Below are 26,807 nucleotides of genomic sequence, written 5' to 3'. Positions count from 1 at the left end.
CAAACTGAACTCACGATCATGCCCTTCTCCTCCCCCCAAAACTTAGCTGTTCTTGCCAGAAATCTGGGACAATCTTTGACACATCTCTCATCACCACCCACAACCAGTCCATGATGAGGTCCTGACAACTTCATCTCCTAAATCAAGTCCACCCACTGCCACCAGCCAACTCAAACCACTATCATCTCTTGCCTACAACTAATACAACAGTCCTCTAATCGGTCTTCCTGTGTCCACTCCAAGCCCCCAAACATCTGTTTTGTACCCAGTAGTCAAAGGGATCTTTCTACCAATGGGATCCTGCCAACGGCTTGCTCAGAAGTCAACAACTTCCCTTTGTCTTCAGATGAATAGCCCAACTCCCGCCTGGGGCCAGCAAGGTCAGAGCCTGACCCACCAGCCTTCATCTCACTCCCCCTCCATCTCTGTTCCAGCCACAGGCGCCTTTCTGTGACCCACACGCTCCCTCTCCTCGGGCCTTGCGCACTAGCTGCCACTAGCCCGGCCTGCCCTTGCGTGTTGCCAGTTAAGCCACACTCCCAGGCCACATCCATAAACTTCTCTTCCCAGCATTTAGCACCATTTGAAACGACTTAACGTATGTAAATATTGTCCTGCCCAATTAAAATGTTAGCTTTTTGAGGGCCTGCCTTGCTCGCTGCTTCACCCCTAAAGGGGCAGGCATGGTCACCCAATGAATATTTATTTCAGTGAATTAATAATTCACTCTCTGCCGCCCCCATTGTGTTCATAAAGAACCCTAATCATAAAGGTTCAAAAGAGCCCTAATCCGGGGCTTTAGGAGCCCCACCTGCAAGGCATCGTACAGAATGCTCAGACACGCAACAGGCAACATCGGAGAGCCGTTTCTTTATCTTCCCACGAGAGGAGAGTGGGAAGAACGCACCTGCGCACAAGCACCGCGGCGGCTCCATTGCACTTCTGCCGTGGGGTGGCGCTGTGCGCATGCTCCCTGGCGGCGCGGTCCTCCGACCGGCTTCAGGCCGCTCTAGCCGCCCTTCTCGCCTGCTCTGCCGGGAGGCGGGCGCGCCCGCGGGGTCCCTCCAAGATGGCGGCGCAGAGGAGGAGCCTGCTGCAGAGTGTGAGCAAGCGCCTACCTCTCCGGGCTGGGGGTTGGGAGCCGGGGGGAGCCTGTCGGGTGCAGGCACGGCTCTCTCTCCCCGGCGGGCTGTGGCCGCCGCCCTCCCCTCTCCGGGCTGGCCCCCCGTTCCCGAGGCCAGGGGCGCGTGCGGCCCCGCGAGGCCCGTGCGTACGCGCTGCGGCCGGCCGTCGGGGGTCGGATCCCGCTCCCCGAGCGTCAGGGGCGCGTCGAGGGTGGGCGCGTTCTGGAGCCGGAAGGGGACGTGGCGCGCGGCCGCGGGGAGGGCCGGGTGGTGAGCGGGCGTGCGACAGTCATCATCACAGCAGCAGCCACTCTGTACCGCCTGCCGTGTCCCAGGGTCGTGCCGATTGCTTTACATTTGTAAGTGTAACTTTCCTAACAGCCCCGTGGATAGGTACGATAATCGTTCCTGTTTTACAGATGAGGAAACTGAGGCACGGGAGGTGGTCATTTGCCCAAGGCCACACAGCTGGTAAGTGGCAGAGGCAGTCTGATTGCAGAGACCCTCTTAATCTCTGGGCTGTACCGAGGGAATGGCTGGAGTGGTGGCAGCCGGGGTTCTGGTGCTGGCTGTAACTCGTTATGCCTCCTCCAGCCTCAGTTTCCTTATTCGTAAGGTGAGAGCGGGCAGTGGGAGGGTTGTCCTGAGACTCACCCTTACCCTCATCTGGCCCTTCATGGGTTTGTCACTGGTGGCTTCTAGCCCCTGCATCCTCCTCACACGTGTGCACGTTGATGCACATGCGTATTGGCGCCATGGCCCTATTCTGACCTGCCAAGGTGGGGTGCAGTCCCCTGGGTCCTCCCCAGACATGGCGGTCTGTTGTACTGGCCTGTGGATTGTCTGCCCCCTGTACTGGAAAGTGAGCTCCTTGAAGACAGGAACTTGTGATCAACAGTGAGTGGTGTCACCAGCCCCTACCACCACTAGGTGCCGGGCACTCAGTCAATACCCGTGAAATAATGAGTAAAGCGTTTGTAGCCAGGGCCGGTGCTCCACCGTGGCCTTCCAGAGATGCAGCAGGCATGGCCCTCCTGCCCTGGAGGGTGTTGAAGCATGCGAATGGGAGGAGGGGGTGACGTCACTGCTGCATGCTAATGACAGGCTTCGTGTAGACTCTCTGAAATCGCTCTTCCAGGATAGCAATTCCCAGGTCTGCTGGTGGGGGAGCCCTCAGTCTGTCCACACCCTTGGCTTCCCTTTTAGCTGGGCAGGTCTGCCTTGTCATTGAGTTGATTAGGTGGGCCTGGCCCTGTGCTTTGTAAGCTTCCAGAGGGCAGAGCCCCTCTGTAAACGTCCCCATTGTAGTAAACATTGCGGAAACACTGGCTGGATTGTGGCAAATGCTGGAAGTGGTAACTGCTGTAGGCCACCTTGGCTTGCTGAGGAGAGTGGCTGCCAGCTTCCCTCCCTTCTAGGTGTGCTGGAGCCCAAGGAACTCGAGTTAGACAGAAGGCGAACTTGACTAGCTCCAGAATGTGTTCCTGGGTGTTGGTGGAATCTTTTAAGGGTGGGGTAGTCGCTTTAAGCACATAGCATTTGATGAAAGGCAAGGAGATGGCAGGGATATCCACACAAGGCACCTCCCACCCTAATGGTGGTCAAGACATCCCTGCTCACAGCGTGTCCGAGTGTCCAGGTGGTGTGCGGGACTTGCTGACCTGCCCTCCACTGTCCTGAGTCTGGCAAGAGTAGTTCAGAAACCATGATTCAGCAGCTGGCTGTGAGGGGGCTGGTCCGTGGTTACTGGGCCTGGCGATAGGAAGATGAGTGAGGCGTGTCCCACCCTCTCTGCGTTTGCAGTCCAGCTCAGGAGAAGGAGCCGTGTACCACTAACACACTGCATGAGGCCCCTTGGGGTCAGTGTGATCAGGGGCTGCAGGTGGCCTGATTTGCCCGGGTCAGTGGAGGCTCGCAGGAAGGCTGGGGGTTTGTGCCATGGTGCTGGGTGAGTGTGGTAGGGCCAGATGCAGGAGCGCTTGGTGGCTTGGTGGAATGTCATCCTGAGGAGTTTCACCTTTGGCCCCCAGGCAGTGTGGTACCTTAAAAGTGTAATCTTTTGAAGAAAAGAAGAGCTTTTGAAGGTGACTTGATGTGTTCAAAAGAACTTGGGCCTTCAAGCCTGTAAACAGAGTAGAGTCCTGGATGGCCTCGGGCAAGTCACTTAACATCCCTGAACCTTGGTTTCCTCCCAGAGGATTCCCAGGAGTGTGGTTAGTATTAAGTGAACTAACAGGTTAGGCTCCTAGCCTGGCGTGGTCACACTCCAACTGTGAAGTCCCACCTTCAGTTCTGTGAATGAACGCCTGCAGTTCATTCGCTCAGATGTCCCTGAGCACTCAGGATGGGGCAGGCCCTGTGTAGGTGCAGGGGACACTGCCTTCCTGAGGCTTATGTTTTAGTAAGGCAGACAGTAAACAATGAGTAAATACAGATTATATAGGATATAATAATATCTATAATATAACATCAGGTGGTGCTTCGAGGAAGAATAATCTGGAATCAGACAGAATGGTGGAGGGGCCATTTTAGACGGAGAGGTGGGGGAAGACCTCTCAGCCTTTGATGAAATGAAGTGGGGGCTGTGGGAGGGGGTGTTCCTGCCCGAGGGATGTGAAGGCCTGCCTGTTTGGGGAGCATCAAGGAGGCCAGTGTGGCTGGAGTGAGGGGAGGGTCTCGGGGGAGCCTTGTGGCTCCTGCTGTGGACTTTGGGTTCTGTTCTAGGTGTGATGTGGAACTCTCGGGTGGTTTGGAGTAGGGGTGTGATGTGATCTGACTTGTGATTGGAGAAAGGGCCCTCCGCTGAGAAGCGTTTGAGTGGCGCTTGCTTCCAGTTATCCAGGTGTGAGAGCCATGGCAGAGGAGTGGGGAGAAGTCCTGGGTTCTGGCTGTATTTCGAGGAACTGATAGGATTTGCTGACAGGTCAGAGGTGGGGTGTGTGACAGAGGAAGAAGAGTCAAGGACTAGGAGCTTTCAGTTAGAACAACAGCGGTTCCCTTTGCAGAGCTGGTGAACCCTGGAAGAGAAGCACATTTGGGGCTGAGAGAGTCAAGAGTTTGGTTTGGCCTATACTATTATTTACTTAATTATAAAAAGAAAATCAACGTGAAATCAAATTTTTTTAACTTAGACGTATCCTGAACAATTATATCTATGAAATCACAGGTGCTAGCTATATATTTTTTCTACTGTACGTTAAAATAATATGTACCTATTAAAATAAAAACATCCGTTAGGCCACCACCTACAGCCATCTCATACGCCATCCGAATGTGGTCCAGCTGCTGTGGCACACAGTAAGTGCTCCACGGTCGTTAGCAGCCCCTTTAAGAGTGTGTTAGGACTGTATTTGTGATGAAAACATAGAGAACCTTTGATGAAAACCCTAGAGGGAGAGGTGGGGGCCAGGAGTGGAGTTGATCCCAGAGAAGTGGGGAGAAAAAGGGGGTCATTCAGAAAGAGAGATGGCAGGAGGCACCGGGTGTTTTAAGCTCTTTGGAGAGAAAGAACTGCTGCCCCCACCCAGAGCATCTTCCTGGGGGTGGTACTCGCCCTCTTTGAGCTTTTCTGCCTCTGAGGAATCCGGGTGCTTTTGCCACAAAAACACTCGGCCTTTTCATACCATAATTTGATATTCAGGCTGTGGCCTGAACTTGGAACCGCGCTTCGTCCACTTCTGCTGCCCAGGCATTTGAGATGAGTCTCTGTGGGGACTTTTCTGGACTGTTTTTGTGTGACATGGTCACATATGTATATGAGGAGCTAATGCTTAAATATATGTGCATAAGGTGTTTGTAACACCCTTAATGGGTTCAATACAATTGGATCACTATAAAAACTTTTTATCCCAAAGTATGAATTAGGTAAACTCCTTCACATAATCAAGTCAAAATTAGGCTTTTTGAGACAGCCTTCTTTCTTGCGTATTTTCTGTTATATTTCTTGTGAGAAATTCACTGTGACCCATCAAAGAGTTAAAGTGGTCGGTGCTCACTGTTGTGTGTGTGCACAGCTCTGTGATGAGGCTGCGATGAGTGCGAGACGCCCCCTTCGCAGCTTCCCACCCGACTCACGACTCACGTCCCGGGTGCTCGGGTGCCGCTCTCTGCTGGCGCTGGCGGGCCTGGCATCTGTGAGCGTGGGAGAAAGTGTACATCAGCATGTGCAGGGCTGGGGAGGTGGGGGGTTTGTGTGAAGAGAAAATATATGACCTTTCCGAAAATTGCTCAGAAATGTGGAGGAAGGAAGCAGGAGACTTGGCAGTCTGGTGGGTTTTAGTAGAATCAGCGCTGGACGCCTGGTGGGGCTGGTCCCCGATGGAGGTGGAGTGAAGTGGGAGCATATGATCATAGCCCACCTGGCCCAGCAGGGTGGGGGTGATGTCAGGGCCACTGCTGAAATCAGGGAGGACCAGGTACTCCCCCATGGGTAGAACCTTCTGGAATTCTCCGGCCACTGGTTATTGAATGTCTGAGGTGCTGTGGGGACCGCATTCTGAGAAGGCCAGGCCTTCCACTGAAGGAGCACTCATGAGAAATGGTCCATATGTCATTGGGTCTAAGACACCATTAATTATAGGGGACACATCATTATTTTATATACTACTAAGAAAGAAGACGCGTTGCTAATTAACTGGTAACACACCAACTTCAAAGATACTAAAATGTTGAAAATATACATCTTTGCATCAGTGAAATAAGGTAGCTAATTAGCAATAACAGCCTGCAGCAGAGGAGCTGCCCCACGGCCAGATGGTGAAAGGCGGGGGAGCGGGGTGCCCAGTCTGCACGGTGAGGCCCCGGGGATGGGTTTTTCAGGGAAGGGCTCCGTGGCCATGGGCAGGACTTTCCCGAGTCTGGGCCACACGGTGAGGTGGTTGGGTGTGTGCTGGTACAAAACTCCTTGGTACGTGTTGAGGAGGTTACGTGCTTCTCAGTTCTCTCTCCGCATCTCTGATGAGATCAAGAGAGAGACTTGGTTTGGCCCTAGTATGTGCTTAACACCTTCCTGAGCCTTGCTTATGTCCCCCCCCCCTCCTTTTTTTTTTAACGGAACAGGGCTCCAGCTCAGAGTCTAGAGCTGGCTGTAGTTTCAGCTAGAATTTAATAACTTTGTTTTCGTTTTTTATTATCTTTAAGATATGACAGGTAATATTGGTTTTCCACTTATAATACTGAAAAAGTTTACATTCAAAATGAAATCACTTGAGTAAAAGAAAATGTGGCAGTTTAAAGAAAAAGCATGACGTGGATAATTTCTTGAAGATGGTGAGTGGAGGGTTGAGGTTTGGGAAACGGGCCTGTGGCACCGGATGGATTTGAGCAGGGCCTTTGGGGGTGGGTAGGGCTGGGAAAGACAGCAAAGGGGAGGCCTTTCTCACCGTGGATACTCTCTAATATGGTCTTTGGGTAATTTTTTCTTATTTTTTATTTTAATAACAAGCCAAGTCGAAATGGCTGGGAACTTTTTATTTTTTTTTCCCCCAAAGCCCCAGTAGATAGTTGTATGTCATAGCTGCACATCCTTCCAGCTGCTGTATGTGGGATGCGGCCCCAGCATGGCCGGAGAAGCGGCGCGTCGGTGCGCGCCCGGGATCCGAACCCGGGCCGCCAGCAGCGGAGCGTGCGCATCCAACTGCTAAGCCACGGGGCCGGCCCAAAATGGCTAGGAACTTAATGTTTAAAGAGTACCAGTGTGAAATAAGTAGAACTTTGCTCATCAAGGTCCATGTGTATAAATAGTTGGTTTGTTTTCAAGTGTGAGCTTGTTTCTGCGACTGTACCTCGAGGGTCAGTAACCTCTTCATTTGAGGCTCCAAAAATACCTCTGGCTTTTCAAGTAGAGCAACCCTTTGGTGGGGGTGTTACTGCCCTCCTGTGTTCAGTCCGGACACCTGCCGGAAGTGGGTTAGCTTCCCACGGTTTTTCAGAAACCATTTGGAACACTGTATAGAAGGCCCTATCTCTCCAAGATAGACAGCTGAGTGAGATTGTTCATCTCTCAAAGGGTGAGATTCAAAACTGTGTCCACAGGCTGGACGGCTGGGATGAAAGCATTAAGATATAATCTAACCGATACAGATTTAGCTTTCAAAACATCCTCCGCAGGAGTGTGGTTGGGGGAGACTGACCCCATAGAACTTCAGAGGAAGAGACCTTGTTATTTTAGTTGACAGCAAGAAGAAGTTTTCACGTGGAGGCTAGATGCCCGTCTTTAAGTAGATGAAGGCTGTTGGTTTTTGTGTGTTGATTTTCTGTCCTGCCACCTTACTGGTTTCTCTTATTTGAGTTAGTTTTATCATTAATTCTTTAGGGCGTCCAGGTACTGTCACATCGACTGCAAAGAGAGGTAACTGTCCTTCTTTTCCACGCTTATGCTGTCCTGCTGCTCTCGTGTCTAACTGCACGGGCTGACCCCTCTAGTTCAGTGTTAAGTAGTGAGATAGTGGGCGTCCTTGCTGTGTTCCTGGTCTTAATGAGAACGCCTCTTGTGTTTCCCCACCCAGTGAGATGCTGGCATTAGGACTGGCTGAAGTATACAGAGAATGGCATGTTAAGAAAGTATCCATTGGTTACTGTTGTCTTGAGTGTTTTTATCAGGAATGGATAAAGACTGTCCTTAAATAAACAGTAGCATTGGAGTCCATGCCTATTGACCCGAACACCGATTGCTAATTAATAAAATAACATATTTCCAAAATATTACGAGCTCAACATTATGAAGATCAGATTTCGAAAAAAGCGCTTAACATTGTGGGAGTCTCCAGACACTTGTCATAAAGACTCTGAAGAACAAGGCGCTGGTTAAGTACTGACCACTGTCGTGCGTGCACACGGTTTTCCTAATCTGGGAGAGCTCGTTCTTCCCACGCAGTCAGCACGGCTCAGCCCACTCCTGGTAACAGCATTGTGGGCTCCCTTTGTGAATACTTTTAGATGAACCGTCCCTGGGCCACGACACATGACATGGCAGCTCCTCAGTCATCCATTTGAGTTTGTTTCCTTCTTTCCCCATAAAATGCTATTTCTCAGCATCAAGCAGGCCCATAAGTCACTTGGGTAATATTTATTTTTTGCTGGAAAGTATGAATTTTTTGGAAAGATCCAACTCCCTGGAAGCCTGTCTCTGTCCCTTGTGGGCGGTAGATATTGGCAGAGGAGGCGCTGTGATTGCAGCGTTGATGACAGGTCTGCTTCGTGGGCGACACATTTGTATTGCTCATCTCCTATTAGAGGATGAGTTCAATCCATATTAATCTCATTTTTAATCGCAGACAGGATTCTAGAAAGTATAAATGTCTTCTCCCATTCTGTAAAACAGCTGTGGTACTTCAGGGTGCTGAATGCTGGCTTCTTGGCCCATCTTTTCAGGAGGGGGACACAGGATGCTCCTGACTGGGGACATGCTTTTGTGCTTCTGCCTAATCTTATGCTTAATTTCATTCCAGTTGGAGGCAGGAGCCAGACCCTAGAAAAAGGAGCTTCTTTTGGAAATTTATTTGCCAGGTTGCCTGAGACCTTTGTGAGGTCCCTGGTGATAGAGGTATACTGGTCAGATCTCAGACCTAAGGGATGACTGGCAAAGGATCAGTTCCTTGAAAAATAATTAATTCCTTGGCAGTGAACCTGGTCGATGGCCTAGAAGGCCTTACACTGTCCCCTCTTAGGCACACGTGTGCAGGCATCCGTATGAACACGTAGCAAGCCACTTTCCCCTCTGCTCACTACAGAGGCCACACTCACTTTTTTGCGCTTCTTTGAACCTAACACGCCTGTTTTTCTACCTCAGGGTCTTTGCACATGCCGTTCCTGTTGCCTGGAAGACTCGTTCCCCATTTTCTGAAATGGCCACTGTTCTGTAATCATTTGGGCCTGGCTCAGAGGTCACCTCCCCAGAGAGGCCTCTTCTCACCACCTCACCTACAAGAGCCCTCCTCATCACTCTGTCCTGTTACCTGATGTATTTTCACCATAGCACAGAACCCTGTCTACAGTTGCCTTGTGTATTTATTGTATTACATGTTTAAAGGAGCTCTCTCCCTAGAAAGGAGGCTTCAAACAAGGACCCTCTGTTGTTTTCCCCACCATATCCCCAGTACCTGGAATAATGCCAGCCTGTGATAAATGCTCAGTGAGTATTTGTTGAATGGATGGATGTATTAATTGAATATACTTTGCATTTGTCATATGCAGATTCCAAAGACTTAAACTCACATTTATATTGAGAGACACTTATATTGCTTTAAAATGAGACATGTCAAGATTAGAGTGAGAAACAGTTTTGTGTTACTGTGAAGCAGGTCTTTTGCTGTAGCTTGACCTGAAAGTCTTAAATGCCCGGTGTTGTCAGGAGCTGAGCAGAAGTTCAGGTCTCATTGCTGTTTGTTTTCCATTAGTATGTTCAATCGTGTTTTCTGTTTTCAGAGGATACTACTAGGCACTAGTAGCTTTTTAGCTCTTGTGTGAAATTGTGTGAATTAAAAAAAAAAGTCTTGTAAAGAAGATATAAATAACGTAAGTTGAGACATAACCATGTTGATGGATTGCAAGATTCAGCATAGTAAAGATGTCGGATCTCAAATTGATCTATAAATTTAAAACAGTTCCAATCAAAACCCCAGCAAGCTTTTCTTGTAGATGTAGACAAGCTGATTCTAAAATTTATATGGAAAGGCAAAGGAACGAGAATAGCCAAAACAGTTTTGAAAAAGGAGAAAGTTAGAGGCATCCCACTACTGATTTTAATAACTCGCTATAAAGCTGTAGTAATCAAGAGCGTGGAATTGGTGGAGGGACAGACACACAGATCAATGGAATAGCACGGAGTCCAGAAATAGACCCACACAAGTATGACTGGTTAATTTTGGACGAGGGTGCAAAAGTAATTCAATGGAGAAAGGATAGTCTTTTCAACGAATGGTTTTGGAAAAAGTGGACATCTGTATGCAAAAAAAAAAAAAAAAATTGCCCTAAACCTACCTTATATGTAAATTAACTCACAGTGGATCACAGATCTAAATGTAAAGTGTAAAACTGTCAGAAGCAAACATAGGAGAAGATCTCTGTGACCTGGACAGAGAGTTCTTTTTTTTTTTTTTTCACGTTTTTTTTTTTAATTTTTATTTATTTATTTTTCCCCCAAAGCCCCCGTAGATAGTTGTATGTCATAGCTGCACATCCTTCTAGTTGCTGTATGTGGGACGCGGCCAGGCCAGAGAAGCAGTGCGTCGGTGCGCGCCCGGGATGCGAACCCCGGCCGCCAGTAGTGGAGCGCATGCACTTAACCGCTAAGCCACGGGGCCGGCCCCTGGACAGAGAGTTCTTAGGCATGACCCCAAAAGCATGCACCATGAAAGGAAAAAAATGGTAAAATAGGTTTCATCAAAACTTCTATGAAGTGGATGAAATGACAAGCTGCAGACTGGGGAAAAGTTTGCAAATCACATGTCCAACAAAGGACTTTTATCCAAAATATATAAAGAACTCTCAAAACTCAGCAGTTAAGAGAACAAACAACCCAATTAAAAAAATGGGCATAGGACTTAGACACTTCACCAAAGAAGATATGTGGATGGCAGATAAGCACATGAGAAGATGCTTAGCATCATCATTAGTGATTAGGGTATTGCAAACTAAAGCCATGATGACATACCACTACACACCCCTTAGAATGTCTGAATTAAAAAACAAAGAATCCCATGTAGCGGTGAGGATGTGGAGCGACTGGGACTGTTGTGCATTGCTGGTGGGATTGCACATGGTACACCACTCTGGAAGATAGTTTGGCAGTTTCTTATAAATGGCAGTCTCACTCCTAGGCATTTACCCTAGAGAAAGGAAAAGTTATGTTCACGCAGAACCCTGCCGGTGAGTGTTTATTGCAGCTCTCTTCATAATTGCCAAAACCTAGAAACACCCCAGATGTCCTTCAGTGGATGAATGGATAAACTGCTACATCCGTACAGTGGAATACTGCTCTGCAATGAAAAGGGACAAACTGTAGATGCATGCAACAACGTGGATGAATCTCAAAGGCTGAGATTCATAATTATTAATTCAGATTAACAATGCTGAGTGAAAGAAGCCAGTTTCAAAAGGTTATGTACTTGAAGACCAGGATTGTAGCAGTGGTTGCCAAGGGCTGGGGGGGACAATGGGGAGTTGTTGTTTAATGGGTACAGAGTTTCAGTTTTACAAGATGAAAAGAGTTATGGGGGTGGATGATGGTGATGGTTGCATAATAATGTGAATGTATTTAGTACCACTGAACTGTACACTTAAAAATGGTTAATTACCATAGTACATTTTATGTCATGTATGTTTTACCACAATAAAAAAAAAGGTTATGTACTGCTGATTTCATTTACATGACATTCTTGAAAAGACAGTATAGTGCTGGAGCCCAGGTCGGTGTGCCAGGGTTGGGGGAGGGTCTGGCTGCCAAGGGGCAGCACGAGAGCGTGTCGGGGTGACGAGGCTGTTCTGCTGCTTGGTTGTGGTGGCAGTTACACAGATCTCCACGTGGGTTAAAATTCATAGACCTGCACACCCAAAAACGTCTTACTATACGTTAATTCAAAAATAAAAACAAACTCCCACACCCTGCAGAAGTGAAAGCTCAAAACTAAAGCGCTAGAATAAAGGCAGCATAAAAGCAATTAAAATAAAAAAAAAACCCGTAAAGTCACTCTGTGTCAGTATGTAAATAAACAGAAGATGAAATCTGCCACAAAAGCTAACCACAGGCTTTTTACATCTGATTGCAAAAGCCTGTTGGAGTGGTTTTCACATCCTTTTCTGAGGACTGTTAGTCATAACGTGTAAGAAGTTGTGCAGTGTTCGTGCTTGTTTAATATTTCGATAAAGCTTTCGGGCCAAATTTTAATTATTCTCTTTGAAATTGAACTTTGATTCTCCCAGGTTGTTTTAGTTTGCTCTAGTTCAACACGGCGGTTCTGGGAATGCCCCGGGGGGCCCGCGTGGGTGGGGGACCTTCACTGAGAGGCAGTGATCGCACCTGGGCCTTGCGTCAGAGTCATTTCTGGGGCTTAAAAAATGCAGGTGCTCAGAGGGCACCCCAAGGAGATTTAGGAAGTTTGGATCTGTGTGTGGGCTGGGGCCTGGACAGCTCTGTGTGTGTGTTTAAAGCTCCTCGGTGATTATACTGAACGGCCTGGTTTGCGATCTGTGGAGTGGAATGGGAGTCAGCCAGGCAGGAGTGAGGGAGCCAGGTGTAGTAGGAGTACAAGAGGGCTATCAACCAAGCCTGGGGAGGGCCTTCCTGAAGGAATACTTCCCGGAGGAGATGACTCCTGAGCCAGAGTCCCAAAGGATGGGAGAATTGCTAGACAAGGACAAGGAGGGTGTTCCACTCGGAGGGTAAGAGCCGGGATGGACTGGGTGCTGCAAGTGTGTGGTGCTGGTGGAGGAGGATGTGGCAGGGGGCAGCTGGGAGAGGACACCAGGGTGGAGCGGGGACCAGGGGGTGGAGGCCCCAGTGCCAGGGAGAGTGGCTGAGGCTGGCTTGTGTCAGTGTCTCGAGCTGCAGTCTTGGGCCAGCTGAATCAGAGTCGCCTGGGAGGAGCTGCCTACTGTGCAGACACCCTGAGCCCCACCTGGATCAGACGTTCTGAGGGTTGGAGTCCAGGGGGTTGGAGTCAGAGCCACTGCAGTGCGAGTTGGGGAGCCAGCAGTTTTCCACGAAGACTTTGCTTCATTTGTGTGTGTGTCTCACTCGTGTTCTGCCACATAGTCACTCCTGGAGTCCACTGCAGAGCTGTGCATTGGGGAACTCTAATCTTTTTCAGGTTTGCTGGGGAACAGGTTTGTAGACTGGCTGTGAAAACATGCACACCCTTCTTGAGCTGTCTGTTCATTACAAGTGTCATTGTTTTCCAGAAAGAAGTGGACCCCCTAGTGTGGGGCTCTGGGCCTGTGAGGTTTTTGTTGAGGAAGAAAAAGAAGGTGAGGTGGGGTTTGCCCTGGGGGAGGCGGTGACGCTTCTTGGTTTCCCATGTCTTCCCAGGAGCAGCAGCCGAGCTGGACAGACGACCTGCCGCTCTGCCACCTTTCTGGGGTGGGCTCAGCCTCCAACCGCACCTACTCTGCTGATGGCAAGGGCACCGAGAGCCACCCCCCGGAGGACAGCTGGCTCAAGTTCAGGTAGGGGGCCCACGTGCTCTCCTGGGCATTGGAAGCAGGTTTACAAGCAAGAAAAGGAGGAGATTTGCAGCTGTCCCATGTAGGGTTTGCCGGTGAGATGTGGCCCATGGGAGGTGGCCTCTGCTGCTGTCCCTCCCACATCTAGAGCTCAGAGCCGAGGGCCTGCTACTGTGGGGGCGGGGGGCGTCCCAGAAGGTCGTGGCCAGAGTGAAGTGATGGTCAAAGGGGGGAACCTAGGTGGGTACCTGAAGCCACAGCTGCTGTATCTTTGGTCTCCCCCAATTCCTTCCCCTCCCCCTCCCCTCGGGACCCTGGTCTCAGGCTGCCTCCTGCCCTCCCTCTGTCAGGAGTGAGAACAACTGCTTCCTCTATGGGGTCTTCAACGGCTATGATGGGAACCGGGTGACCAACTTCGTGGCCCAGCGGCTGTCCGCGGAGCTGCTGCTCGGCCAGCTCAACACCGAGCACACCGAGGCCGACGTGCGTCGCGTGCTGCTGCAGGTATCAGAGCTTGGGCTGGCGGACCAGGACCCAGGCGCATCGTGTCCCCGGGAACTCAGCCCTGCGGCTATGAAGTGCAGGCTCAGCCAGGGTTGGGCTGAGGACACTGCCAGCTTCTCCCCTGCAGAGAAACCAGCCCAGGGAGCCTCTCCGCAGCAGGGGCTCCCCACTTCCCAGGAGTCCAGGACCCGGCGGCTCTGGAGGAGATGCTCCTGGGGAAAGGGGATTAGGGACGGAACCCTGGACAGCGGGGTGCCGTGGACGGCTGAGCCCTGGTGGAAACGGTGATTTAGGGGCCCCTTTCCTTCAGGTGGGCTTAGGCACCCTGGGCCTCGCCTCCTCGCTGGCTGGTGCTCATTGGCCAGGTCTGTGTCTGCTTGCTGCTGTTCTGGAGCTTTTCCTCGTGGCGTCTCTTTTTGGAAGCACGTCGGGAGGCACTTAGTTCTAGACGAGGAAGATGGGTTCCTGTTCCTCAGAAACAGTGTTCCCAGCCATTCTCCGGCCTCAGCGCCAAGGGCCAGAGCACCCTCTCCGGCCCCAGGGCTGTGTGCCAGTAATTCTCAGTGGGTCCCCCCGGGAAAGGCAGCAGCGGGACCAGCGTCGGGGGACAACAGGATGTAGTAACAACATCAGCTGTCGCTGGTCTAGACTCTGAGCCAGGTGCTGAGCGCAGGGTGAGTTATCTCAGTCCCCTCAGAGCAGCACCATCTCTGTGCAGAGATGAGGAGACCGGCAAGTAGCGAAGCAGGAACTCACCCCCGGGCGGTCCGATTCCAAGCTTCCCACCTCTGCAGTCGCTCTCTGTGCTGCCTCGGAAGGTGCCGGCCCCTGGGCAGGCGTGTTTGTCAGACATTGCTCTGCAGGAGCAGTAGTGCCTGGCGGTGCCTGTGGAGCCCCCGTCACTTGATGACCCGCAGTTAATATGATTTGTTGCTGTTGACGGGGTGTTTCAGCATCAGATGATAATGGTGTTTTGAGCTGGCCTTTGCCCTGACCCCTCTCCTTGTCTCCTGTCCCTCCAGGCCTTCGATGTGGTGGAGAGGAGCTTCCTGGAGTCCATCGATGACGCGTTGGCGGAGAAGGCGAGCCTACAGTCCCAGCTGCCAGAGGTAATCCCCCCAGCCCACTCCCCAGGAGAAGCACGTCGAGGCCCAGCTTTGCTAGGAGCAAGGACTCATCTTCTCGTCACTCCTAGGCCATTGGCACAATGGGGCCAGAGCAGCGGAAGTCAAGGGGACAGTTCCTGACTGGGGGAGGCTGGTAGTGATGGGTTTGCCCTCCGAGGAGCCTCCCTGGCCGACTGGGCAGCTTTACTGTGAAGCTCAGCATGGGGGGGGCCAGTGAAGGGTGTGAGGAAAGGCCTGAATCTGTCCACAGCCTCGTCACCTACCTGTGCACGTCACCCACCAGCACTGTCAGAGCCCACGGGACAAGTTAGGTCACCTCCGGCTTTCTGGAAGAAGCCTGCCGTGGGGCTTCCATCCTGGCCGGGCCCTCAGATCCTGCTCTGTAAGGGAAGGGAGGGTTGGTGAGGTGGTCTCCGAGGACACGGCCTGCTCTGACCCCTGATGGTGGCTTGTAGGGTGTCCCTCAGCACCAGCTGCCTCCTCAGTATCAGAAGATCCTTGAAAGACTCAAGACGCTGGAGAAGGAGATTTCAGGAGGAGCCATGGCCGTCGTGGCAGTCCTTCTCAACAACAAGCTCTACGTCGCCAATGTCGGTGAGCCGCCTGCCTGGCCCAGGGCAGGGAGGGCTGGGGGAGAGAAGGTCAACCTCAGGGGTCCGTGCGTTCTTTGGGCAATCTGCTCTCCAGGCACGTAAGACCGCCAGCCCGAGTCTCCCGAGTCCACTAGTTGTCTTCCTGATCCTCCACAGGAGTGTCTCAGTCCCAGTGGGAAGAAAGGACGGCTGGGGGGCATGTGTCTGGGCTTTAATCCCCACTCTGCCCCTAACTGGCTTTTGGCCTTTGGGCGAGTCACGTCCGCTCTCTGGGTCTCCTCAGTGGCTTCCTCTTCTGGAAGAGGTAGTCTGGCTGTGGAAGACCCACTCGGCATCCCATGACAGGCAGTGAGGTGGGCTGGGTGTGGGCTGGACGGTGAGGGGCCACAGGGATGTTCAGATTTGTGGGCAGAGCAGCTGAGAAAGCTGGACCCCAGGGTGCAGATTACGGTAAGAGCTCTGAAGAGACCCCACTAATAATGTCCCTCCCTCCCTTCCTCCTTCCCTTAACGTTTCTTTTTTTGTGAGGAAGATCAGCCCTAAGCTAACATCCATGCCAATCCTCGTCTTTTTGCTGAGGAAGACTGGTCCTGGGCTAACATCTGTGCCCATTTTCCTCCACCTTATATGGGACGCCGCCACAGCATGGCTTGACAAGCGTGCCTCGGTGTGCACCTGGGGTCTGAACCCTGTGCTGCCAGCAGCAGAGCGCGCGCACTTAACTGCTACGCCATGGGGCCGGCCCCACCCTTAAGATTTCATCATGGAAATTTTTCAAAAATGTGAAAAACCAGAGTGAATAGCATTTAATGAACCCCCTGTGCCCATCCCCCAGCCCCCACAATCAGCACATGGTGGCCAGTCTCTCGTTTCTTCTATAGCCCTTTGTCCCCACATTGTTGGGAATCAAACCCAGACATCGTGTCATGTTATCTATAAATATTTCAGTATGTCTCCCTCGAGAAAAGGTCTCTTTTGGGCCGGCCCCGTGGCTTAGTGGTTAAGTGCGCGCGCTCTGCTGCTGGCAGCCCGGGTTCGATCCCGGGCACGCATCAACGCACCGCTTCTCCAGCCATGCTGGGGCCGTGCCCCACATGCAGCAGCTGGAAGGATGTGCAGCTATGACATAGAACTATCTACTGGGGCTTTGGGGAAAAAAAAAAAAAAGAAAAGGTCTCTTTTATTAAAATCCTAATCCCAGAAGGACACTGGAAAAGTTTAGCCTAATTCCTTAATATCATCAGCTCTCCCTGACTGGTGACTCACCCCAGTGGTCTCAGCCTCTTTTCGTAGTTCATTTCAAGGATTTCCATGTGTGAGATGCCTTTTCTCTCTCTTCTCACCGTGTCCTATTCTTCCCGCGCTCAGTCTTTGCTCAGCTGCTCAAATTCTGCTGCAGGTACAAACCGTGCCCTTTTATGCAAGTCCACGGTGGACGGGCTGCAGGTGACACAGCTGAATGTGGACCACACCACGGAGAACGAGGATGAGCTCTTCCGCCTCTCGCAGCTGGGTGAGCAGGGGCTGCAGGCCAGGGGTCCGTGGGAGTGGGGAGGCCGACCCCGTGGCTCACCCTGTGCCCTCTTCTGGCGGCCGTGTAGTGGACGGGCTGTGACCTTGGGCTGGGGACCAGCCTGCCTGGGGTTGAATTCCGGCTCTGCTGATTACTAGTTGGTGATGTCTAGGACTTTCTCAGGTTTTCTGTGAGAATGATAGTAACACTACCTTAGGGTAGGATGAAAAGAGTTAATACGTGTAGAATGCTTCCGAGAATACCTGGCACGTGGTAGGTACTCACTGTTATTATGGAAACAGAGAGGTCCTGAGCGTCCAGCCGCCGTGGCCACTCCCTCCCTTCCCACTCGGCCCCCAGCGAGAGGGCCTTGCTGGGCAGGGCTGGATCCTGTGTGGAGGAGGGGCTCTGAGCGAGGCGTGTTCTGCCGGGGTTGGGGACGAGGACACTGGGGGACTTGGGGTTAGCCGCTCTCCGGGGCGCCCTCTGTGGCTGCATGTCCTGTTCAGTGGCTCCTCGTTGTCTGGGTTCCGGGGCTGTGTCTGCACCCCTCCTGTCGTCCTCTCTGTGAACAGGGTCTGGGGCTGTCGTGTCCTCCCTCTGCCAGGTTTGGACGCGGGAAAGATCAAGCAGGTGGGGGTCCTCTGTGGGCAGGAGAGCACCAGGCGCATCGGGGACTACAAGGTCAAGTACGGCTACGCTGACAGCGACCTCCTCAGGTAGGCGGCCGTCCCGCGGCCCCATCTGTTTGCAAGGCCAGGGGGCCGGGGCAGAAGCAGGCGTGTGGCCCTACGGACAGAAAAGGTGCAACTGAAGTAGTTGGAGCCACGGAGACGCTTTCTTCCTCTCAGAGAGGTTGGTGTGGGGCTCTGCACCCGCTGCCCCGGGAGCTGGGGTCCTGTAGAGCTACGCTGGCAGGCTAGGCTGGGCCAAAGCCAGGGGCAGCAACGGTGCCACAGGGCCTGGCAGGAGAGGCCAGAGTGGCACGAGCCGCCTGGCGTAGATAGGGATGGACTGAAGGCCTGTTGGTCAGTCTGGCGTGGCTGGAGCCAGGGCAGAGGTGCGAGATGAATTGTCCTTTCTGAGTGCCACCCAGTACTCACGGCAGCAAATGGGCGATGATGCGTTTATGAGCCGTTGTTGTGCCAAGCCTGTGCTCAGCTCTTTACACACATCCTCTTGTTCAGTCCTCGGGCTCTCCGAGGTGGGTGCTGTTATTGCCCCAAAGGTATTTTCATACGGGGAAACTGAGGCATGGAGACATGAGGTGGCCTCCCTGGTCCAGGGCTGGCAGCGGGCTCAGGTTGGGCTTGAACCCAGGCAACCTGAACTCAGACCGTGTCCTTAACCACTGGCTCACCTGTCTGTGAGGACGTTGATTGGGGACACAGGCGTGTGTGTGAGGTGCTGTCTTGTGTCTTAGAAAGCACATGTGAGAACTCCTTACTCTCACAGGATTTAGGCTATCGAGTTTGGGGTCTCTAATTTGTGGGGCTCTGTGTGCTTTATTGGAAAGTACATTTGTGGTTTAAAACAATTCAAACAGCACCAAGGATGCACAGTAAAGTCAGTCTTCTCCCACCCCAAGCCAGGACTCCTTCTCCAGAGGCCGCTAGTTTCTCGTGTGTCCTGACCCAAGGTGTCTGTGCACGTGTGCGGGTGCGCACGCGTGCGCGCAGTGGGGCATCCTTTCCAAACACCCACAAATGCGTGTGTGTGCATGCGTGTGTCTGTGGTGGGGCATCCTTTCCAAAACGCCCACAAATGCCAGTTTGTGTGTGTGTGTGGTGGGGCTTCCTTTCCAAAACACCCACAAATGCGTGTGTGTGTGTGGTGGGGCTTCCTTTCCAAAACACCCACAAATGTCACTTAGTGTTCCCAGCCTTCTTCCTAGTGTTCTGCACCTCACTTCTTCGTCATAGGTGCCCATCCCTCCATTCCTGCACACCCACAGTTTAGGCTGGCGGCGTTCCGGGTAACTGTTGCTAGGAGTCCAGTGGGTGGCAGGGTCAGCACTGACCTACTGATGGACCCTCAGGATGTCTCCAGACTTCACTCTTCCAAATACTGTTGCCAGGAGCATGCTCTTGCACTTGCCTCCGTGTGCACGTGCACGTGTTGGAGCTCGGACATTTACTGGCTCTGACGGCCTTGGTGAACCATCCCTGTGCAGACAGAGCGTGTGTAGGGGTCTGGGTCAGCTCACCTGTTTTGGCCGAGCCCGAGAGGATGGGCTTTTGAAAGAGAAGCCCTCCCCCTTGCTGTCCCACCCTACCCCCAGGCTCTGTGGACGGAGGTGCAGAATGGGGCCAGGATGGGGCATTCGACCTTTGCCGTCCTGACCCCCGCTGCCTCTTCACTTTTTTTGGCCTCTGAGCTTTATTTTAGTAGCTGCTCTCAAAACATAAGTCTGTTTCTCTGGTTTTCTCTTCATTTCTTTTCCTCTTGTCAGGTGTGTGTTTTATTTTACATTCTGGATGTGGATTTTTCCCCTCAGGGGAGTAAATGTCCCCGGCGGCCATTCCAAGCACGGCTCTCCCCTCTGCTCTCTTCCCACAGCGCTGCCAAGTCCAAGCCGATCATCGCGGAGCCCGAAATCCATGGTGCACAGCCCCTGGATGGGGTAACTGGGTTCCTGGTGCTGATGTCCGAGGGGCTCTATAAGGCCCTGGAGGCAGCCCACGGGCCAGGGCAGGCCAACCAGGTGAGCTGGGCCCGGGCAGAGCGCTGCTGGCCAGCCTGCAGGGTGGTGTGCTCCCCTGGGGACCCAGCCAGCCCTCCTGCTCAGCTCCGAAGTGCTCAGGGACCCTGAGAGCCCTGATTCTGAAATGCCATCGCCAGACATCTTCTCTGGGTTCATAGCGGGGGAAGAAAAAGCCCAGAGCTCCAAGAACGCTCTGCCGCCCAAAAGCTTTGCTGGTTCTGGGCTTGAAGCGGTGTCCGTCCCCAGGGCCCTGAGCAAGGCCTGAGGGGAAGAGGCTGAGATGGGGTGAATTTCCACGGCACACATTGCTCTGGAGACTGTCGGGAGGGGGTATGACCTGGTCCACAGAGCACTGGCCAGGAAGTCCTCCGCCACATCCGAGTCTCACTCCACCCCTCCCTCCAGGGCCCTGAGCTGCGGATGATTTACAGTTTGTCCCTCATCTCTAGGATGGGGGACAACATCCACCTCTGTGGGATTGTGGGGGGCGGCTGTGAGACACGTGGGCCCCGGCCAGTGGGGCTGCTTGTATCCCCTTACCTTGGAGTCCACGTGTCAGACACGGTCACTGAGCGGTCACTTTGGGACGGTCACTGCAGGGGTGATCTTGGGAGCCTGCCTTGACCTGACCTTGGATTGCTGGTCAGTCAGATGAGTTCAGGTCGTGTTCCTCCTTCCATCTGTGATCCTTGTAGGAAGGTACCTCTTCTGCTTTGTCCTTTCTCATGAAAAATGACAAGGACAAAGTCTCAGGTGCCTGACTCTCCCCTGATAGCTGTGGTTGACGTGTTTCACCTGTTCTACGTTATCGTTCCTTCCAGGAGCCTGTAACAGGGGGCGGGGCTCACGGCCACGTGGAGTTAGGGTCTTGGGGCTCAGAGTTCAGGGTCTCCCTGAGGTGATGTGCTGGTCAGTGATGGAGCTGAGCCCACCGCCGGCCGGGCCCGGGTCATTTACTGGTATGTGCCCCTGCCTCCTGCCTCCAGGAGAGACTGCGGCCAGCCATCATGGGCAGGATTTTGTTTGTGTTTTTCATCTTCTTGTCAATGTAATTTTTTTTCTTTTCTTTGGTCTTCACAATAGAATTATCCAGTGGCCTCTACTGGGTTCTAGAATACATGGACAGTTGGACTTCTCTGAGGGCAGGGACCCTGTCTTCATTCTGTATCCCCAATTTCTGACAAAATTGGTGTATCATAGCCTGCAATAAGTTTGTTCCAGGAAAGAAAGCTTAATAATGATGACAGTTTATACAGGGCTTTTTAGTAGGCTCCAAAGGGCCCTCACATCCATTGTTATTTAATCCTCATAATAAGGCAGTGAGGTGTATATTATCCCCCATTTTATTGGTGTGGGAGCCAACAATCAGATCACAAAGCCACACCTTTTCTAATGAGAAAGTTCCAGAAGGATTATCCTGAATACCTTGAAAAGCTCAGATTACAGGCTTGGCTGTAGGGACTTCCTGCACCTGCTTGGCTGCTGACCCCCAAGTATCCTGCTCAGGCTCTGCATTTGTGGCCCACGGTCCTGGGCCCCCTGTTCCTCACCAGGCTTTTGCCCCCCTGCCCCAGGAGATTGCCGCCATGATCGACACTGAGTTCGCCAAGCAGACTTCCCTGGACGCGGTGGCCCAGGCCGTGGTGGACCGGGTAAAGCGTATCCACAGTGACACCTTTGCCAGTGGCGGGGAACGTGCCAAGTTCTGCCTGCGGCACGAGGACATGACCCTGCTGGTGAGGAACTTCGGTTACCCACTGGGTGAGCTGAGCCAGCCCTCACTGACCCCGGCCCCAGGTACGTGTGCTGTGCGGACAGGCAGCCGCCTGAGGACGCCGTGCAGGGCTGTGGTGGGTGCAGAGCAGCTGAGGCGATGGCCTTGCGGCCTGGAGTAGAGATGGAGATGGGAGGCCTAGCTTGGAGCAGTTCTGACCTGGGCTCTCTGAGCTGCGTGTTTTTCGTTTCCATTAGTCTGTGAGATGAGGGTAACACCCCCTGCCCTGCTGCCTCCCTTAGACCTGAGTGCGGGCTGCTCGCAGAGCTGAGGGCCACATCATAGGGACGATGGCTGAGTGCCAGGCACCATACCCGCACATTTCCCTTAGTCCTCGTTAACAACCCCAAAGACAGATGGCACCCCCCTTTTACAGAAAGGGAAACTGAGGCTCGAGAAGGAAGTGACCTAGGCGAGGTTAGGTGTGTGGACAGAAGGGCCCCCAAAGCCTGGCTCTGTCCCCGGGCCGTGTCAAAGGCAAGGGGGAGATGCTCTACTTTCTGCCTTTTTAATTCTGAAATCAGCTTGCTCAGAAAGAGAGACGATCGTTCTGTGTTGCACTCAGTGCCACTTAGCGTCGAGACCGTCAGTTCCTGGGGGCTGGTTTCTTTTCCTTTTCTCACACAAGCAGGCCTTCGTGCTCAGGCGTCCACAGATGGTCTGTTCTCCCACGGACACAGGGTTACTGGAGGTTCTTTGGCTCGTTGTTGCAGCCCTGTTTTTGTTGGGCCGACCCCAGCTAGGAGCACACTTATCCCTTGGATTAGGGCATCGTGGGAAGCTGGGCGGTAACCCTTTCGCTGAGGCAGCTCAGCGCTTGACTCTCCTGCTCTGAGCGCCAGCGGTGCTTTGCTGCAAGAGGGGGCCTCTGCCTGGCCTGGAAGAGGCTCTTCCTCGGGACACTCCTGAGCTGTAACCAGGGGCGGAGGGCCAAGCTGTGGCTTGGGGAGCCAGGCCGCCACCTGACCTCTCAGCCCCTCGGCCACTGCCCCCGTCGGGCCCTGGAGCAGCCTGTTCCCACCACCCCAGGTCCCCCTGCCGCTCCCTGTGGCCCACTCACTTGCTTCCACAGCCGCGGGAGGTCGCGTGTACCCCGTGTCCGTGCCTTACTCGAGCGCCCAGAGCACCAGCAAGACCAGTGTGACCCTGTCCCTCGTCATGCCCTCCCAGGGCCAGCTGGTCAACGGGGCCCACAGCGCAGCCACCCTGGACGAAGCCACTCCCACCCTCACCAAGTAAGCCCTCCCCCCGCCCCAGGCCCACGTCCTGGGACAGCTCTTGGCACTGGGCAGGAGTGGCCCCGGGCCCCAGATGAGATGCCTGGGTCTCACCTCCCAAATTCCCACCCCCGTCCCTGGAGAGCCCCCCAGATGCTGAGGCAGGAAGACGCAGCGCTGCAGGTTCCAGCAGCTCCCTGAAGCTGGACTGGGGGTGGGGCTTCGGGGGGCAGAGTGGCGAGCAGGCTGGGAGGGGACAGGCTGATGTTGGCAGCCTGTTGGTCATGTTTTCTTGTGGGTCCCACATGCAGTTTTCATTTGATGGGAAGGTTCTGTTCTTTCCTCTGCTCCCGTCTGGGAGTGTGTGATGTAGGGTGGCCTCCCCAATGCCGTCCATGCTTGAGGGCCACTGTGTGGCCTGTCCTGGCTTGTCAGAGCTGGTGTTCTCTGCCAAAAATGTCAAATGTTAGCTTTACAGTGAGTTCGCTAGTTCAAGGTGGGGGAAGGAGTGGAGGCAGCAGGGGTGTGGAGCCTGGGGTTGGGGCCAGCCCCCTCCTCATTGCAGACCTGCCTGACAGGTCTGCTGGCCACCCCACCCCATCCTTTCTGTGGAATGTACACCACCCCACCGCACCAGGGAACCAGGATCTGGTTTCCACATTCCAGCCCTGCACAGAATAATAGAGATGCCACACCCAGCCCACTCAGAGGATGTGGCCAATTGGAAGGGCCATCGGCGGGGAGTCACACTGTTTCCCTCTGCCTCGCCGGGGGCCTTCTGTTCTCCCTGCCCCCATGCTGCTGCTGCTGCTGCTGCAGCCACCACCAAGGGCTGGAGGGGCCTGCCAGGCAGCTGAGCGATGGGCATCCCAAGCGCAGTAGGGTGACTTCCCTGTCCCTTCAGGGCTGCCCAGTGGAGGCCACCAGCTGTCTCCACAGAGCCAGAGCCTGATAGCAGTGGTCCCAGACCAGCAAGCGAACCAGCTGTCTTTCTGTGCCTCTATATTCCTGGGCCCCTGACAGCCCCCTTCCTCCGTCCTGCATCTAAGCGTCAGCTGGGCCCTGCCGGCTGGCCCGGTGCTGGGTGCTGGGCAGGCTTGGGAGTTTGCAGGACGGTGGGCTGGCAGGAATTCACGGCTCATACATGCTCTGTGGCAGAGGGTGGGTGCCCAGGAAGCTCAGAGAACACGAGCTGCTGAGAGAGGAGTGACTGGGAGGGAGGAAGGAAGGTTTTCTGGGAGAAGAGCCCTTGCCTGCCTGTGGTCAGTGGGGTCTGCATTAGGATGGATTGGGAAAGACTGGAAAGGATGGCCTCTAGCTCAGCACCGCTCTGAGGGTGGAAATGTTCTGTGTCCTCTGCAGTAGCCGCCAGCCACGTGTAGTTATTGAGCACTTGAACTGGGTGATCCATTGTATTTAATTCTAGTTAACTTAAGTAGCTACATAATAGCTAGAGCTTTAAAAATTCCTTTTGACTTTTCATCTGCCCCTGAGAACATCTGGTTGGGCTGGCTCTTGTAGTTTCCTTTGTCAGAGAGGCCTGTGGCCTGAGGAGCTGGTCGAGGCAGGGGCCTCTCTGTCCCCAGGCTGGACGCCAAGGCCCCTGACTGACTGTCCCCTGTCGTCCCCGCAGCCAGAGCCCGACCCTGACCCTGCAGTCCACCAACACGCACACCCAGAGCAGCAGCTCCAGCTCGGATGGGGGCCTCTTCCGCTCCCGGCCAGCCCACTCGCTCCCGCCTGGCGAGGACGGCCGCGTCGAGCCCTACGTGGACTTCGCTGAGTTCTACCGCCTCTGGAGTGTGGACCACGGGGAGCAGAGCGTGATGACGGCACCGTAGCCCCAGCCCGGAGTGCAGCCGAGCAGGACCTTGCGTGGGACGAGGGGCCTAGCTCTGGGGTCGGACAGGCCTTCTCCTGCTGTTTGCCTGTGCTGTGGGGCCAGTGGTGCCCAGTCATCAGCCAGCACCATGCCCTCGCCCCACAGCTCTCGGTGCTGTAGAGAATGTCCTCTCAGAAGGCGCCAGTGCAGACTGGACCCCTGGGACCTTGTCACACACAGAGGGCTGGAGGCCACTCCCTCAGGCAGCCTCAGCCAGGACCATCGCCATTTCTCGGAACAAGGGACACGGGTGCAGAAGCTGTGTTGGCCCGCAGGCCCACCGTGTGGGCAGAATGTGAAGAGATTCTCCTGTGACCCTGCACCCCACAGGCCCAGCAGCCACTGCTTTCTCAAGGCCACCCCTGTCCTGCGGCCACCTCCCCTGGAAGAGCCTGTGGCCGCTGCTAGTGCCCCCTTCACCCCTGGGCAGTGGCGACCCCCTTTGTTCTCCAGCCTCCAGAGCAGAACCCCAGCTGGTGTCTGCACCCAGCCCTGGGCGCCATCCTGGGCTGCCCGGGTTGTTTTCAGTGGCAACTGTTCAGGAAGACCAGGGAAGCATCAGGGCCTGCGATGGCTACAGAGGGGCCAGGTCAGATGGGAAGGAACTGGAAGGACCTGGGCCAAGAGAAGCCCTGGTCCTGGAGTCCACCAGAGGGGGTGGGCTGGGTGAGGCGGGCTTCACCAGAACCATGGGTGCAGGAGAGGGGGTGCTGCGCCTGGACCAAGCGGGGGTAGTGGCTGCTCTTGTCAGGCCCCTCCAGGCGGGGGGCCCCGAATCAGGGTGAGCTTTGCTCTTTCCTTACTGGTGCTGGGGAGGCCACAGGTTGGGGAGCCGCTGGGATTAAGGATCTTGACCACTGAGGAGGAGTCTCTCCCAGCTCCAAGGTAACAGGTCATGAGTCAGGCTGGGGGCTCATTTGAGAGAGAACAGTGGAATATGCTCCCCAAAGGGAAGAGGTTCTTTCAGACCAGCTGCTCTGGGTGGCCGAGGGCTTTAGAGATGTACACTTTTTACAGACACTGAGGGGCTGGGGCAGGCCGGCCCGGGCCCTGAGTAAGACCATCTCACACGTGCACCCTGCCATTGGGGCCAGGGTTGTCGGCCGGATCGCTGTTCCTCTTTTCTGAGGACAGGGTAGGCCCGGGAGACTCAGGAAGTGCCCCCGTCACAGGCAGTGGTGGGGCACAACTCGTCAGCGTCCGAGGGCCCCTGGATTCTGCCATCCCCCCCGCCCCCCAGCTCCCATTCTCCTGCCCCACCACGCCAGACACGGCTCGCCAGACACGGCTCACCAGGCACTGGCCGTGGTGTGCGGCCTCCAGCGTACTCAGACTCTGAGAGTCAGAGGCCATTCCCGGGGCCCCGGCTCGCGCTGTGGTCCGGGATTGCGTTTCCCTGCAGCAGAGCGAGGCCCAGGGCTGGTCTCCCAGGGAAGCAGAGGCACGACCAGAGGAAGTACGTCTCCGCAGGGGGCCCTCACTCCTCTCCACCGGGAGCCGCCTCTGTTCTGCAGGTGAGCAGATTTCAAATCAGTCACAAAGGCTTGAGAGCAAAGGGAATTCTCTTCCAAGAATGTCTCCAGGTTGCTGTTTGGCTCTAGAAATAGAATCACTTTTTTACCACAGTGAAGACATAATAAATGGTGGTATTACATGGCTGGTGTCAGTGGTGCTTTTACTCAAGTCTCAGGTGCCTCTGGAGGCAGCCCCGGGGGGCGCCTCCTGCTGCCCTGCTCAGCCACCAGGAGGGCCAGCTTACCGGGCGGGGGTTGGCAGAGCTGGAGTGTGGACCCCGCCTCCTGACTGGACCCCGTGCTGCCGCCCCCATGGCCCGGGAGAGAGTGTGGGGTGTCTGGCATCCCTCCAGGGCCCCGCACATCTGGAGGGGATGACAGCTCTCTCCCGCTGTGGGCCAGGTCTCCCGCTCCTGACCGCTAGCCGGGTCCTTGGCATGTGGGAGTGCTGTGGCCGTCAGCTGCAGGTCGCGGGGCAGCCCGCCTCCCACCCGGTAGCAGCCATTCTTTATTTTGGTTTTGTTTGGTGGGAGGCTATTCTGTAAATACTGGCCCACAAAGAGCCTCTTCGGCTTTCTGGGAGTCGGAACTAAACTGAAATGTGGAGTCTGCTCGGGAACAAAGCCACGCTCGACGTTCAGGTGCTGGACTCCGAGGCCCCCTGGCTGGAAAGGGTCCCGAGGCAGAGGGTCTGCC

The 26,807-nt window shown here is 54.2% G+C and overlaps 1 protein-coding gene across 1 annotated transcript; it reads left to right on the top strand.

Moving 5' to 3' along the window:
* Positions 1-972: 972 nt before the first annotated feature.
* TAB1 (TGF-beta activated kinase 1 (MAP3K7) binding protein 1) lies at positions 973-26,251 on the top strand. Its single transcript, XM_014793221.2, has 11 exons — positions 973-1,102; positions 13,150-13,286; positions 13,634-13,787; positions 14,810-14,896; positions 15,370-15,508; positions 16,907-17,020; positions 17,628-17,739; positions 19,580-19,724; positions 21,299-21,521; positions 22,571-22,733; positions 24,349-26,251. The coding sequence occupies exons 1-11, from the start codon at positions 1,070-1,072 to the stop codon at positions 24,554-24,556; spliced, it is 1,515 nt and encodes a 504-aa protein (XP_014648707.1). The 5' UTR covers positions 973-1,069; the 3' UTR covers positions 24,557-26,251.
* Positions 26,252-26,807: the final 556 nt, after the last annotated feature.

Source organism: Ceratotherium simum, chromosome 25 (assembly GCF_057802395.1).
Source record: "Ceratotherium simum simum isolate JZ-2026a chromosome 25, ASM5780239v1, whole genome shotgun sequence".
NCBI lineage: Eukaryota > Metazoa > Chordata > Mammalia > Perissodactyla > Rhinocerotidae > Ceratotherium > Ceratotherium simum.
The sequence above is the reverse complement of the archived record's forward strand: the minus strand, read 5'-3'. Positions and strand labels throughout refer to the sequence as shown.

Bases quoted from the DNA above. Each gene is read 5' to 3' on its own strand.
- TAB1 (XM_014793221.2), top strand. From the start codon at position 1,070: ATGGCGGCGCAGAGGAGGAGCCTGCTGCAGAGT. The intron at 17,021-17,627 runs GTGAGCAGGGGC...TCCCTCTGCCAG, and splicing joins CTTCCGCCTCTCGCAGCTGG to GTTTGGACGCGGGAAAGATC. The intron at 22,734-24,348 runs GTAAGCCCTCCC...TCGTCCCCGCAG, and splicing joins GCCACTCCCACCCTCACCAA to CCAGAGCCCGACCCTGACCC.